The following is a 13316-nucleotide window of genomic DNA, read 5'->3' on the forward strand; positions in this document are numbered from 1 at the left end:
TCACTGCCATGGGTGGTAAGAGGAATTGAGGAATGGGCTGTAGCTGCTTCACCCTTTCTCCCCGGCACTGTAGCATAGTAGACGAAGGGCACATACATGGCTCCAAAAGACATTTCTAGTCCAAAGACTCCAATCTCACACATATGCGATGCATGCAAAACTACACTGGAATCCATACTTACACATACTCGAAGAATTGGTTACCCTAAGATGACCTGTTGAATTTGGATAATGGCTCAGTGTTAAATAGCTCTTATAACATACCAAATCTTCTCTAAGGTATTCTTTAGGTGGAACACAAGAGAGCGGTACAGAAAACTTTGTTAGATCTTCTGCTTACTGCATATTCAGAGCAGAGTTAATTGCACTGATTCCAAATCAAAGTAGCTTCAAACAGGGAACATATCTTATAAATAGAACAAGTCTCTTGAACTATCTGCAGTTGCCAGACTTCCTGAACAGTCTAAATTCTTTATATAAAGAGACCAGGAAAGAGCCTTACATTTTTAATTTAAGAATGGTTAAATTAATCCATTGATCCTAGATAGATTAGAAGCTCCTACATTAACACTGAGCATGTTATCATCTCTCCCTAAAGCAGAAAATTTAAAAAACAAAACCCCCTATAAGACCGAATCTTCAGATCCATTACACCACTGCTTGTTAGGTAAATTAGCATGTTCCAGTTCCACTCTAACTGTACATGAAAATCAACTTTTTTACAAGATTTCTGCATAACTGTTTTAGATTTTGACCCTATTATAATTGGAATAGTAATATATGAACAAGATGTATCAATAACAACTACTCTAAAAACAATAGCTCAATATATTGTTAACAAAACTGTGCTCTTTTATAGTGCCTTCTATCCAAAGATCTCAAAGTAATTTACAAACATTAATGAATAAAGTACCATTGGCAAGTATTCTCTCCATTTTACATACAGGGAAAAACAAAACACAAAGGTTCAGTAATTCCCCTGAAGTCAGTCTGTGGCAGAACTTGAAACAGAACTTGGGAGTTCCTGAGGTCTGTGCTTTACAGGAACACTGTCTACTTGAATTTTCTGAATTATCTAATTTAAATAAATAAATAAATACATACATTTTCTGATTCAGTACCCTTTGAAATACATTTTCAATTTTTTTTGTTTTTGTTACTTTTTTGAGAAGGAAGACCCAGAAGCAACAATGCCCTCTTGTCCCCATTCTTTCCCTTTCTGTGCATACTCCTGCGTACTCAGGGGCAGTTCTACCAATTTTGCTGCCCCAAGCAGCCGCTGCCGAATTGCCGCCGCGCCCGGAAGAGCAGCGGAGCTCCGCCGAATTGCTGCAGCGGGACACGGACTGCCGCCCCATTCTCAATGCCACCCCAAGCACCTGCTTGGAAAGCTGGTGCCTGGAGCCGGCTCTGTGCCTACTGAATCTTCTGTTTCAGCTTCAGTCTCACAAGCCATGGGGAAGGGTGTGCATCAACTATAATGCAGTGAAATCAAGTACAGAAAAAAAGTACTGTAGAATGTCAATGGAAACAGTCTGAAAAAAGTTTCTCTCTCAGAGTAATCTTAGTAACAACCATAGAAATAAATTGTTCAGCTGGAAATGAAACTTGATAGTGCCCTTTTAACCTCAAGATCACCCTTCCTCTTTATTTTTAGGTTCTCCAAACCTAGAAGTTCCAGCTGTGCTGCTCTGAATTTTTTAAAGAATAAAGGACTAATCAGATGCTGATCAAAGGGGGTCCTCCTCTCATGTCTGGGCAAGAAAAAGAATTAGCCCCCATGCTCTCAGAAGCACTTTTAAAATGCATAAAAATCTGCTCAAATAATAAATAGTAGCCTGATAGACTTTAGCAACAGATGTCATTTTAGTTAAATAAAATTACTAGAATCTATTACATGGGACACACAGATAATCTGGCCCAATATAAAAAGTGCACATGCATAAACTATAGCTAATTCTCCAAAGGACACATTATACCACAAGGCTTGATACTCTTCTCCATTACATGACCCAAAGCTAGAAGATCTGATGTGAGCTCTCCTGTTCTCTACTACCTAAACCCAATTCATGTTTTGTATTCATTAGACAGACGAAAGCAACTAAGAATAGGCATAAAAGCCAACCTACAATGGTATTACAGACTATGGCTCCAGTTTCTCAAATACCTTCTTAGAAAACGTATTAAAATTAAATAAAAAGTCCAAGGTGATTTGTAAATTAAGTTAAATGGCTGTTTGCCGAGGTTAGCACAAGTCAAATGGTAACTGGTTGCAAGTGACATCACAAAACTTCTGAACACATCACATTAGAAAACAGGTTTTAGAAATATGGCTTAAATTTTGGAATGCACAGTCACACTTACAGATATTTTCACTTAAGCATTTGGACTACTAGATTATTAAATTAATATGACTACCCAACTCATACTATCGACCTCCCTGTATGAATATGCTAATCAAATTGTAGACCTTTGCACACCTGAAGACTGACAAAATCCTGTGTTGGAGGACAGTATTAAGCTTTCAGTCACGGGCTTAATCTTCTGCTCATCACTGCTTCCATCGCCTGCTGAATTCTGGTCCTCATTTTCTTCCTCATCTGATGAGGAGGAACAGGTGATGTCATCCTTCTGTTTTTTAGAAATTCTTTTTTCCACTTTTAAGTTACCCTTTTTATTCTCCTTAGCTGAACTCTTTTTACTCTTTTTTTTATCGTCTTCATAAGGCTCCTCATCAGAAGAGGACAATGAATCATTCTGTTCTTTCTTGGAAGTTTTCTTTTTGTGGCTTACTTTTTTCTTTTCTTTAGCTTCTATTCGTTTTTTATTCCGTTTAACATCTTCAGAAGAACTCTCCTCTTTCTTTGGGGACTTCTCAGCATCTGAAGAGGAATCATTCTGCAACTTCTTCGATGTTCTCTCTCTCAAATTTCTCTCTCTCTTTTCCTCAACAGCCATTTCCTTTTTACTCTTATTTTCAGAGGAAATGTAACTCTTTTTCTCTGGGGATGATTTATCTCCATCAGAAGAAGAACCATTGTGTTCTTTCTTATAATTTTTCTTTTTCAAGTTTTCTTTTTTGTTTTCTTTACTTTCTGTTTCTTTTTTATTCTTGGTTTTGTCTTCTGAAGAATCACAACTCTGCTCCTTCTCTGCAGGCTTCTCAGTTCCGTCCAAAGAATCATTCTGTACCTTTCTCTTTTTCAAATTTCTGTTTTTCTTTTCTTTTGCTTCTGCTCTCTTTTTACCATCAGAAGAATGACAACTCTCCTCTTTCTCCAGGGATGATTTCTCAGTATCAGACGATCCGTCATGCTTCGCCTTCGAAGTTCTTTCTTGTAAATCTCTGCTTTTCTTTTCATTGACTATTTGCCCCTTCCTAATTTTTTTATCTTCAGAAGAATGACTAATCTCCTCTTTCTCTGGGGATGACTTCTCAGCATCATCAGATGATTCAACCTGCTGTTTCGTCAAATTTATTTTTTTCTTACTAGATGATCCTTTTTTATTCTGCTCATCTTCAGAAGAATCATAATTCTCTTCTTTTCTGGGGTATTTCTTTTTGGCTTTTTTTGCAGACTCTATTTTACTCAAACTCTTTATCTCTCTTTCTAACTCCGAGTCATAATTTGAAGAATCTGAAGGGTTCTGTCGTTTCTTTTTTGCAGAAGTGGAGCCTTTAGTTGATTTGCCTTTTTTGGCAACTAAATCTGAACCAGAAGTGGAGCTTTTTCTTTTGCGCTTTCCATTCTCATACTTCACTGGTTGTTTCGTTAGATCATTTAAACCATTCTTCTGATTATTGGATGTCTCACTATTGCTGTCAATATCTGAGGAACTAGGACTCATCATGGCTACTTCTTTAAGGACTGCTGGCATCTCATCTGAATCCGAACTTTGGTCCAATATGTCTGCTTTTTTTGATTTAGAAAGCTTTTTAGGTTTAGGATGATCAGTAGTACTGTCAGAAGAATTTCTTTTATCTTTTTTTCTCCTTGACTGGGTTGATGATTTTTGCTTGCGCTTCTCACAGTATGCGTCATTGCTGTCCTCTTCTGAATTAGATGTTAAAGGATTCATGTCTGTTTGACGCCTCAGAGGTGTAGTCTTCACACGTGGAGACCTCCTGAGATCAGATTCCTCTACCAAGAGGACAGTTTCATTTTCAGGTGAGTGTTCATTACCAATGTAATGATTTTCTTTTCCAGAATCACAGTTTTCTGCCTTGGGTGTTACATCAGCATTCTGATCTCCCTTTACTGGATTACTGTCTTGATCTTCAGCTTTAACTGGAGAATCAGAAAGGGAAACAGGAGTCAGTTTTACAAACAATTCTTTTCTTACTTTAGCTGATGCTTTTAACTTGGTACCTCCTTTAATTTCTTTTGAAGGTGTAGTACATTTTATATTTGCATTTACTGTCTCCAGCTCTGTTGCTGTACTTCCAGTGCCCTGTTCATCTGCTGCACTCTGAGTTTCCATAGCCGATTCTAGAGTCTCAAAAATATCTTCAGGGACAGATGAAGGAACAGACACAATATCCATGTCTAAAGCCTCAGTACTATTAGGTTCATACTGAGGCTCTTCATTTGTCTCAGACTTTTTATCTTCACTGCTAGTATTCTTGTTTTCTGTTTGTTGTGTTGCTGGAACATTTTGGTCCATGGGCTCATTGTTAGGCTGATCTGACACAGCTTTTTTCACTGACTTTACAGCGTCCTCTTTCAACTCTACACGTTCCTTTCCTTCGTCTCTTTTCACCTCATTTTTTTCTAGTTTAATATCTGTTTTTTTCTCTTTGGTATTTTTCTCTTTGATTTTAACATCCAAAGCTTGAATCTCTTGATTCAGACCTTCTTCTAATGCTAAATGAGCTTTTTTTATGTCACTCAACACAGATTTAAAAGCTTTCAGCTGACGCAGCTGAATGGTAGAGTTTATTTCTGAATTTTCTACTGCCGTTTTCAAAAAACTTACAAAACTAGCATTCATATTAGTTGTGGTCTCAACCAGTTTTTTTGTCTTTTTAAGCATGTCTTTTGGCACCATTAGTGCTTTATAGGAATAGGTTAAAGAACCAGAATATGAGTCATCTAATTTCTTTTCTTCTCCATTACAATTTGAAATATTTCTCTTTGGAGAAAATTTGAGTGTGTGATCATATATTTTACTTTTTTCACTCTCAACTCTGATCTTCTTCTTGTTTTGTTGCAATAACTGTTCTAAATTTTCAAAAACACTGTCACATGCAGTGACCAAGTCCAACAAAGGTTCTGGGTGGCAAATGTAGCAATGCCATTGGTTATTTTCATCCATTATGGCTGACAGCTCCTTTCGACCCAGGTTGCGCAAAATGCACTTTTTGCAGAAGGCATTATGGCAAAAGTCGCAGCAAATTAAATTTCCACCTTCAGCACACCATCTGAAATGATGATTGGGAAATGTTAAAAATGATACCCCAAAACAAATTACATTAATTGTTTAGACAAAGTTTAATTGATCATTTTTAAAGTTTGATTTAAAAAGTTATAATATTTTAAAAGTTACTAATCAAAGGCAAAATTTTCATTTCAAAAGATGGCAAGCAGATATCTACTAATTTAGAACATTTCTGAAACACAATAATTAACAAAAAAGACACTGAAAGGCAGTAGATTAAAACGTTGATTTAACAGTTCAGAAAACCAGAAATATTCAAGTACAGCTCCAAAAACCCTTGCCTAGCCTCCAGGAGAACTTGCCTGGCAGAAGAATGTAAAAAATTGCCACATGAAAGAAACTTAAGTCTTCCCTGTTCAGTACGAGAATTATAAGAGTATGGTCTTTTGTAATACAATGATACAAACTGCATCTCCCTTTCTGACCCATATCACAGGTACAGGGCTACTGAGGCCCATTTTGCAGGGGTTCATGAGGTACTGGATGGGGGGAGGAAGGTGTCCTGAACTGTGTATACTCAGTGTATGTAGGAGAAAATTTTTCTTTTTGGAACATGTCTGGAGCACACAGTCTGACAAAGACCAGAAAGTGAACAGGATAGAATGAACCTATTCTTGGTTTACTGGACAAATGCAAAGTTCTGAGTGGACCATATCTGGATAGTAATATGAGACAATGTGGCCTCTGGTTGATGACATAAGAGTGAATGAGGGTTTTAGCTTCTACCTCTTACATATATATTAGTGGGTTTGCAGTTTACAGACCAATATATCAAGTTTTCTCTGGGAAAGTGAGCTTCAGTGGCCCACCTGATAAATGCTATTTATGGGATAATGATCAGAAAACATATATAAAGCTGGTGTTGGAAACTTAACTAAGTATACATAAACTGATGTTTAGGTTTTAGGTCATGTGATATTCAACTTTTAACTAAAAGGGCTAATTACTTGATTTCTTTATATTTATGTTTTCCTAGTTTGTACTAAAATTTAAAATTGAAATATCAACATAATATTATGGGTCTGTTGGCTGGACAGTGGGCATTTCATTATTGTTTTAATTGATGTGGGTAATATTATAGTGGTGTTTACATACTTACCTACACTGTTCATCCATTCCATCTGAATCACGGCTAATGTCATCACTCATATAATATTTGTAGCAAGTCTGCAAGGCAAATAGGTGGACAAGGAATTTTTTTTCAATTAAAGTGAGATGGAATTTAATAAATCTTTATGACTTAATCTAATGAATGCATTAATGTCAGACTCTTAAAATGTTCTTAGAACTTCAGATCACTGTCTATAAATGAAAACTAGAAACCCCTTTAAGATGTTCTCTCTCTCTCATTTTCACCTGCTGTTTACAAAATTGTAACTAATCTTAACAACACTCTAAAGACACAGCAGCCCCTACACAATGACTTTTCTGAACTGAATGGTACAAGCCTTATTTGAAAATTAAATATGTTTGCCTTCTTTTGAAGACCACAGGTTTTTTTTATTCTAAAACTTCCAAGTTGACTATTATTTTTTATATTCAGTATTGGTCTACACTTATCTCTGCATAGCTACATTGGTCAGGGGCGTGGAAGGAAACAAAAAACAAAAAAAACCCACCCTGACCACGATAGCTAAACCAACAAAACCCCCAGTGTAGCTGCAACTATCATTTCAACCTCATGTTGTTGTTGATGTTAGCAACGCAACAATTTGTACAGGAACAGAGTTTATGAAATTAAGTCTAAAACTTTTTAAAAAAGCCCACTTGATTAATAGTAATGACTGCGGTTCCTGAATTGGTTAGGTCAAATTCTGAAGTCTTTATTCAGTCTTTTTTTAAGTAGGGCTCCAGTGACTTATCAGTTTTCCTTGAACAAGAGCTGACAAAAGACTGTAGACCAAATGCTGCCCTCACTTGTACCCACTGTCATCACAATCCTGAAAAACAGCTTCAGGATCTATCCACATGTGGTGTGTATAAAGTAATGATGCACCCTCGCCTGGAATACAGAGTTCAGTACCTGGTCATCCTATGACAAAAAAAGTTATAGCAAAAACATGATTCAGAGACAGACAACAAGAGTAGTTAAGAGACGTAGGAAAACACCCCCATGATGAGATATTGAAAAGTCTGGAACTGTTTCTTATTTGTCTCTTAACTAAGGTAAAGGAAATGACACAGGGATAGAAAATAATGAAAGGTACAGTGAATTCCTGATCTGTTCTCCCTTCTTATAATATTAAAAAACAAGGCAGCATTCAATGAATTTAAAAGAAAGGAAATGTAAAACTGATAAAAGTAAATATCACCTTACAGTAGAACTCACTGACACAAGGCATAATTGAGGTTAAGAGTTTAGCAAGATTAAAAAAATAGATTGGACGCATATATAAAACTAGTTTCAGAGTAGCAGCCGTGTTAGTCTGTATCCGCAAAAAGATGGAAGTGAGCTGTAGCTCACGAAAGCTTAAGCTCAAATAAATATATATAACTCGACTATTCAGAGTTACAATGGGACTGGAAGCAATGTTCCTTGTGGACTGGTTATTCTGTACCTACTTTTGTCAGAGATTTTGTAATTTCCTGAGAAGCAGCTGGTATTGGCCCATTGTCTGAGTCAGGATACTGGACAAGATGGACCTCAGTTCAGATCCAGTGTGTCAATCCTTAAGGATATAGTACTAGACCAACTGAAAAACCTGAAGACCAAATACAGCCCACATCACAGACCCTACATGTCACTCCACCCATAGGCGCCAACTTCCCTCTTCCCAGTGCGTGCTCAACCCCTCCCCTGGCCCTGCCCCTGCCCCACCCTCACCCTGCCGCCATTCCACCCATTCCCCAAAGTCCCCATCCCCTTCCCGCCCCCTCCCCCTAAGTCCCTGCCCCTTCTCCACCTCCTCCCCTGAGCACTCCATGTCCCCGCTCCTCCCCCTCCCTCCTGGAAAGTCTTAAGCACCGCCAAACAGCTGTTAGGTGGCAGGAGGGTGGGGGTGTGGCCGGGAAGCGCTGGGAGGGAGGGGGAGGAGCGGGGATGCAGCACGCTGGGGGCGGGGGGGGGAAGCTTGGCTACTAGTGGATGCAGAGCACCCACTAATTTTTCCCTGTGGATGCTCCAACCCTGGAGCACCCACACAGTCAGCACCTATGACTCCACGAGCTTAAAGAATTGACACAACAGGGCATGGGTGAATTCCCCCATTGCAGGGGCAGCATTGGGCCAACATAGGCCACCCCACACTGCCTCCTTCAAAGACTTTAATGTAGGGGCAATGATGGAATGGACATGGGTTGGAGGTGATCTACCCACAGTGGTCAGTGCTACAGAATTCTGGACTGTGGTGCTGCACAACCAGTGGAAAAGTTGCCATAAGTTAGGGCGGACCCTGTCATTGATCTAATTTATATCAGGGGCTGTTTGAACTCCAGGTAGCTGCCTAGTTCCAAGTAGTGCAAAGGAGTCCTTAAAGTCACCTCTTCTTCCTTACCTTGGTGCTGAGCCTTTTGTGCTATGCCTCTTGGGAGAGGCAAACTGATATGGAGCCCTATTATAGCATATAAAACCATAAACACCAAAATGAGAGTAGTTTCGTGATATATTCCAAAATTATTAACACTTTAAAACTAATTCCAAAGAAACCACAATAAATTAAACATTTGTGGTGTATAAGCTTTATCAAAGTAACTTCACATTTTAATACTTGCTTTTCCCTTTTCTGCTATCAGTTTCCTTGTTTATGTACATTGCAAAGTTTAACAGGCTAACAAGAGAAAACAATACACAGAGAACACGTAGTGACAGATCACTTTTTTTAAGAAATGAAAAGGCACATGGAGGCACAGTTTATTACATACCTTACAGATAAGAACTTTCAGTGTAGGATGTCTATAGATTGAATCCTTTTGAAAATGGTTCACTTGTTGCCCACAGGCTGTACAGCTTACAATTCCATGCAGACCTTCCTCTATAGGGGATTATAAATGACATATTAGTTTTTAAAAGAAATCTATGAACAACTACTGTGTTTCCTTATTACAACATTTTGGTTTGTCAAATTATTTGTTTACTTCAAAACCCACTCTAATGCTTTACCACCCAGCTTTAGAGGAAGCTTTCTATAACCACTCACCTTTTTTTAAAGGCTAATGAAGAGGTTTTGGGCCATTATCTGCTTTCCAGATAAAATGTATCGAGGGGAAAAAAAATTCTTCCTTGGTGAGGTTATATACTTGGATTAAATTGTTATTTTATGAGGACATACTTGAACTGTCAGTAAAAATACATTTAATCATGGTCCTGCATTGTAAAGTAAAATCCCTCAACTTTCAGTTATTCTTCTTCATAAAATACCACGGCAGTTTATAAATAAATATTTTAATATTTCCTTCAGATTTTTAAATTTATTTCTGAATGAGAAATAAGGAAAACAAGTCTTTGAAAAGTTAAAAATATAAATAAAATCTCTCTGATTTTGTGTGAAACGTTATAGAAGATCAAAAATAGATTAAGGCAATATTTTGTAGCAATTGTACAGGACACCTCCAGACCATTCTGCTCAACACACTGTCCTGGAAGTTCACATTCATTTTGTCATCTATAAATGTTTTCTGTATCTGAAATGACAGTTTGACAAAATACACTTTGACCATCCTATTGGTAGCTACTACTCCAGTTTTCCAGTTGGTTTAGTCCTGTTTGCTGTGGTGGGGCTTCCACCTGTAGTGTGGTCTTTTAGTACAAACTGTTCCATTTAACAACTTTTATTCTTATTTATAAGCAGTGATGCTGTCAAGAAAAGAAGGGAAGCCAGCTGAGAAACCCCACAGCCACTGTTTTAAGTTGGAATCAAGCAGTAAAGCAGGAGAAGGCTGCAGGATGACTTATGTCAACTGCAACGTGTCTGCCTGTATCAATTCAGGAGGCTGTGAATCCAAGAGATGAGACTTCGTTTAAAGGCTTTAACGCACATACACAGAATCAGGCACAAATACCAAAAAGAGTTCAGGAACCTACTGAACTTTTCAAAAACAAAATACAGACTATTGGCAAAGATTCAGAGATTTTGAAAAAGGAGACAGAGCCTTAAATGGACTCAGAGTCTGTTAGGCTTAAGTAAAGAGGAAGAAAGCTTTACAAAGAAAGGTGAAAACAACAGATCTCATTCAGAGTCAGACATTTTCAGCTGCTGGGTACATCAGTGTGTGTTAACAGACTTGAGAATATTTTGGGATTCTTAGAACAAAGTACTTGATATGAAATGGAAAGGGCATTTCAAATCCTTGAACCAACTTCAGGCTTAAGATGGGTTTTGTAAAATAGGTACAGCAAGTCAGCTTTCCGGCCAGCCCCTGTTATATACTCTTGGCTTTTCCTTCCTTTGGCTAACAAGAAACACATTTTTGACATTGAAGGAAAATAAATTATCTTATTCATGGAAATCTCTATGCTAGTACTTGAGTCTCGAACACCTCACAACAAGATATACAAGTTTGACCTGCTCAACCCCATTTTTTCCAACTACTAGTCTAGAAGCAAAGATTTATGGTGTTTTATCTTACAGAACTGTAGGTTATATTTCGATCAGAATCAGTATATTATCCTTAATTTTGACAAAATGTAAGATGTCAACTGGTAATTCAGCTTACCAGGAAGAGGACAAGAAACATTTGGCTGGTATTTTCACTTTACAATCCTGTTCAGCACCACATCTATAAAAAAAATAGATGAAGACCTGACCGATCCCAGGCCAGTTGCACCATTTCTGTAATTCCTCAAACATTCTGAAGATTTTATCCCTCCCATAGTGTCTAAACTAGTTCTTATAAAGGTCAGAACCAAAGAATAGGAAAACAGCTGTAGTTTTATGTTATATAATATAATGGTATTGGCTTGAATTCAAATTTCTGGCAGTAAAATTCCAAGGAACTCCATGTCCACTCAAGCCTCATCCTTTAGGACCTTAAGCTTGGTTCACTAGATTGATATGAATACAAACTGTGGAAAGCAGCTCTTGACGGAGTGTGCCACTTTGAAAATGGCAATTAAAATCCTGAATTTCATCTAGAAGTTTCCTGGCTGCCAAAGCCGAGTATGAAGTATATGTTTAATATTCTCTTGCTCAGAAGGTAAATAGCCTCCACTTGTACTAAGGTGTGTGCCAGATACAGCCTATTTCAATACTGTAGACTAGTAGTATGGATGACCATGACAAGATCTGAATCAAAGAATATTGTCATTAGTATATCTGGTCAGTAATTTTATACTACATATGCTATTATAAGTGTTCTATTTTCATGAATATCAGTGTGTTCAAAACTCTGTCTATCCTGACAGAAATTTCACCAGATTTGCATGGTAAATAAATACCTGGTTATATCAATATTCTGAATGTTATGCTAGTTTTTATTCAAGCTATACTGCAAGGTTACAGTATTTTTTTAAAATAAAGTTACAAGGTCTGTTCTTGCTCAAATCGTTTACATTACCATTACTAAAAATATTTCAAGATAGAAAGTGAGGCCATGTCTATCAGTACATCTGCAGGCAGCAAGAGTCTCTGAAACATTCAGTTTAACCAAAACTTGTATTTTAGGGGAAAGGAGGAATAGTTAAGGAAGACAGGAGCTAGATGGTTATGGGGCAATCACTAATGAAATACAAAGCCTTCGACAACAAGACCAAATGTGGCCCAAGATGATAGTTGTCAAAAGTCATTATCAGCCAATGAGTGCTTGGTGTTTAATGTAAGATGAGTTGCTAGTCTCTGTCCATTACACGGTGGACAGGAAACAACACACAAAACATTACCAAAACTGTCACATTTAGAAGACCGCCAAAGATACATTGGACACTATCTAGAGGTTAAGAGGCTAGTACAGACATAGTCCCTCCAAAATATGGTGGAAGCATACTACCATGTCAGCGTGGGGAAAATCTGCACTGCTTCAGCCTATGCTATGCTTGTTTCATGGATAGAATGAGGGTTTTCACCTCCAGGGGTACCAACTTGGCAGTTTTCACAAGTACTATATTCATTTAAATATGTTAGAAAAATACAAAATTAAGTTTCCACAAAGTAATGAATGCTACTCACTATGTAAAATTTTACATAACACCGCATTGTTTTTATAGTGTTTTGCAATCAACACAAAGCAACCACTGGCCCATCAGCTGGACAGTAGAAAGCACCAGCAAAGAACACAAAGGCTCTCTCTATACACAAAGTTGCACCATTTTAACTAGAGATATGACACTGCACCAATTTATCATCATCTCCCTTACAGACGTTAATATCATCACACCTTCAGTTAAACCCATGCATCATCTTAGTTCATACAAGATTCTGAGATAAAATAAATATCTTTTGGAATCAAAACCATGAAGGAATTCCAATGTGAAACCATACAGAATTTCCAGGAAGACACATGAAAAACTGTAGAGTTGCTGCAAAACTATCCTCTCCACATCCCACTCACCCCTTGCATGTATTAGACCTTTAGATATTTCTGTAGGAACAACTACCACCAAACTCAGCAGTTTGGAGGCATCTATTTAAATATATCATATAAAGAGAACATGAAACATTGCAAAACAGAAGGTTACTACCCCAAAAACTGAGTTGTCCAAACGTGTTACCGCTGCAGAACCACAGTGCAGGAATTGTATATCACACTCAGGAGCCAAGAAACCTTTAACTGCATAACTATTATGGGGTCCTTGGATCTGAGCATTCTAGAAAATGGTACTATAAAAGGTCACATAACCCTTCTATCCACTCTCTGACCTTTACTCTTCTTGAGTATTTATAGACTCTGAAGAAGGAAGGGCTGATATATGAATCTTCAGAAGCAACATATTAGGAAAATTCCAT

General features: G+C 37.7%; 1 protein-coding gene across 3 annotated transcripts in view; it reads right to left on the reverse strand.

Moving 5' to 3' along the window:
- The window catches only part of ATRX (ATRX chromatin remodeler), a 140806-nt gene that overhangs the window by 87208 nt on the left and 40282 nt on the right, over positions 1 to 13316 (reverse strand). For all 3 annotated transcript variants that reach the window (XM_084640131.1, XM_084640130.1, XM_084640132.1), the window contains 3 exons: positions 9301 to 9410; positions 6539 to 6606; positions 2481 to 5422 (listed from right to left, as the gene is read on the reverse strand). In XM_084640131.1, coding sequence (XP_084496257.1) covers positions 2481 to 5422; positions 6539 to 6606; positions 9301 to 9410 — 3120 coding nt within the window. The remainder of the gene's footprint in view (positions 1 to 2480; positions 5423 to 6538; positions 6607 to 9300; positions 9411 to 13316) is intronic.

Source organism: Lepidochelys olivacea, assembly GCF_965140295.1.
Source record: "Lepidochelys olivacea isolate rLepOli2 genome assembly, chromosome: 9".
In the NCBI taxonomy this organism is placed as follows: Eukaryota; Metazoa; Chordata; order Testudines; family Cheloniidae; genus Lepidochelys; species Lepidochelys olivacea.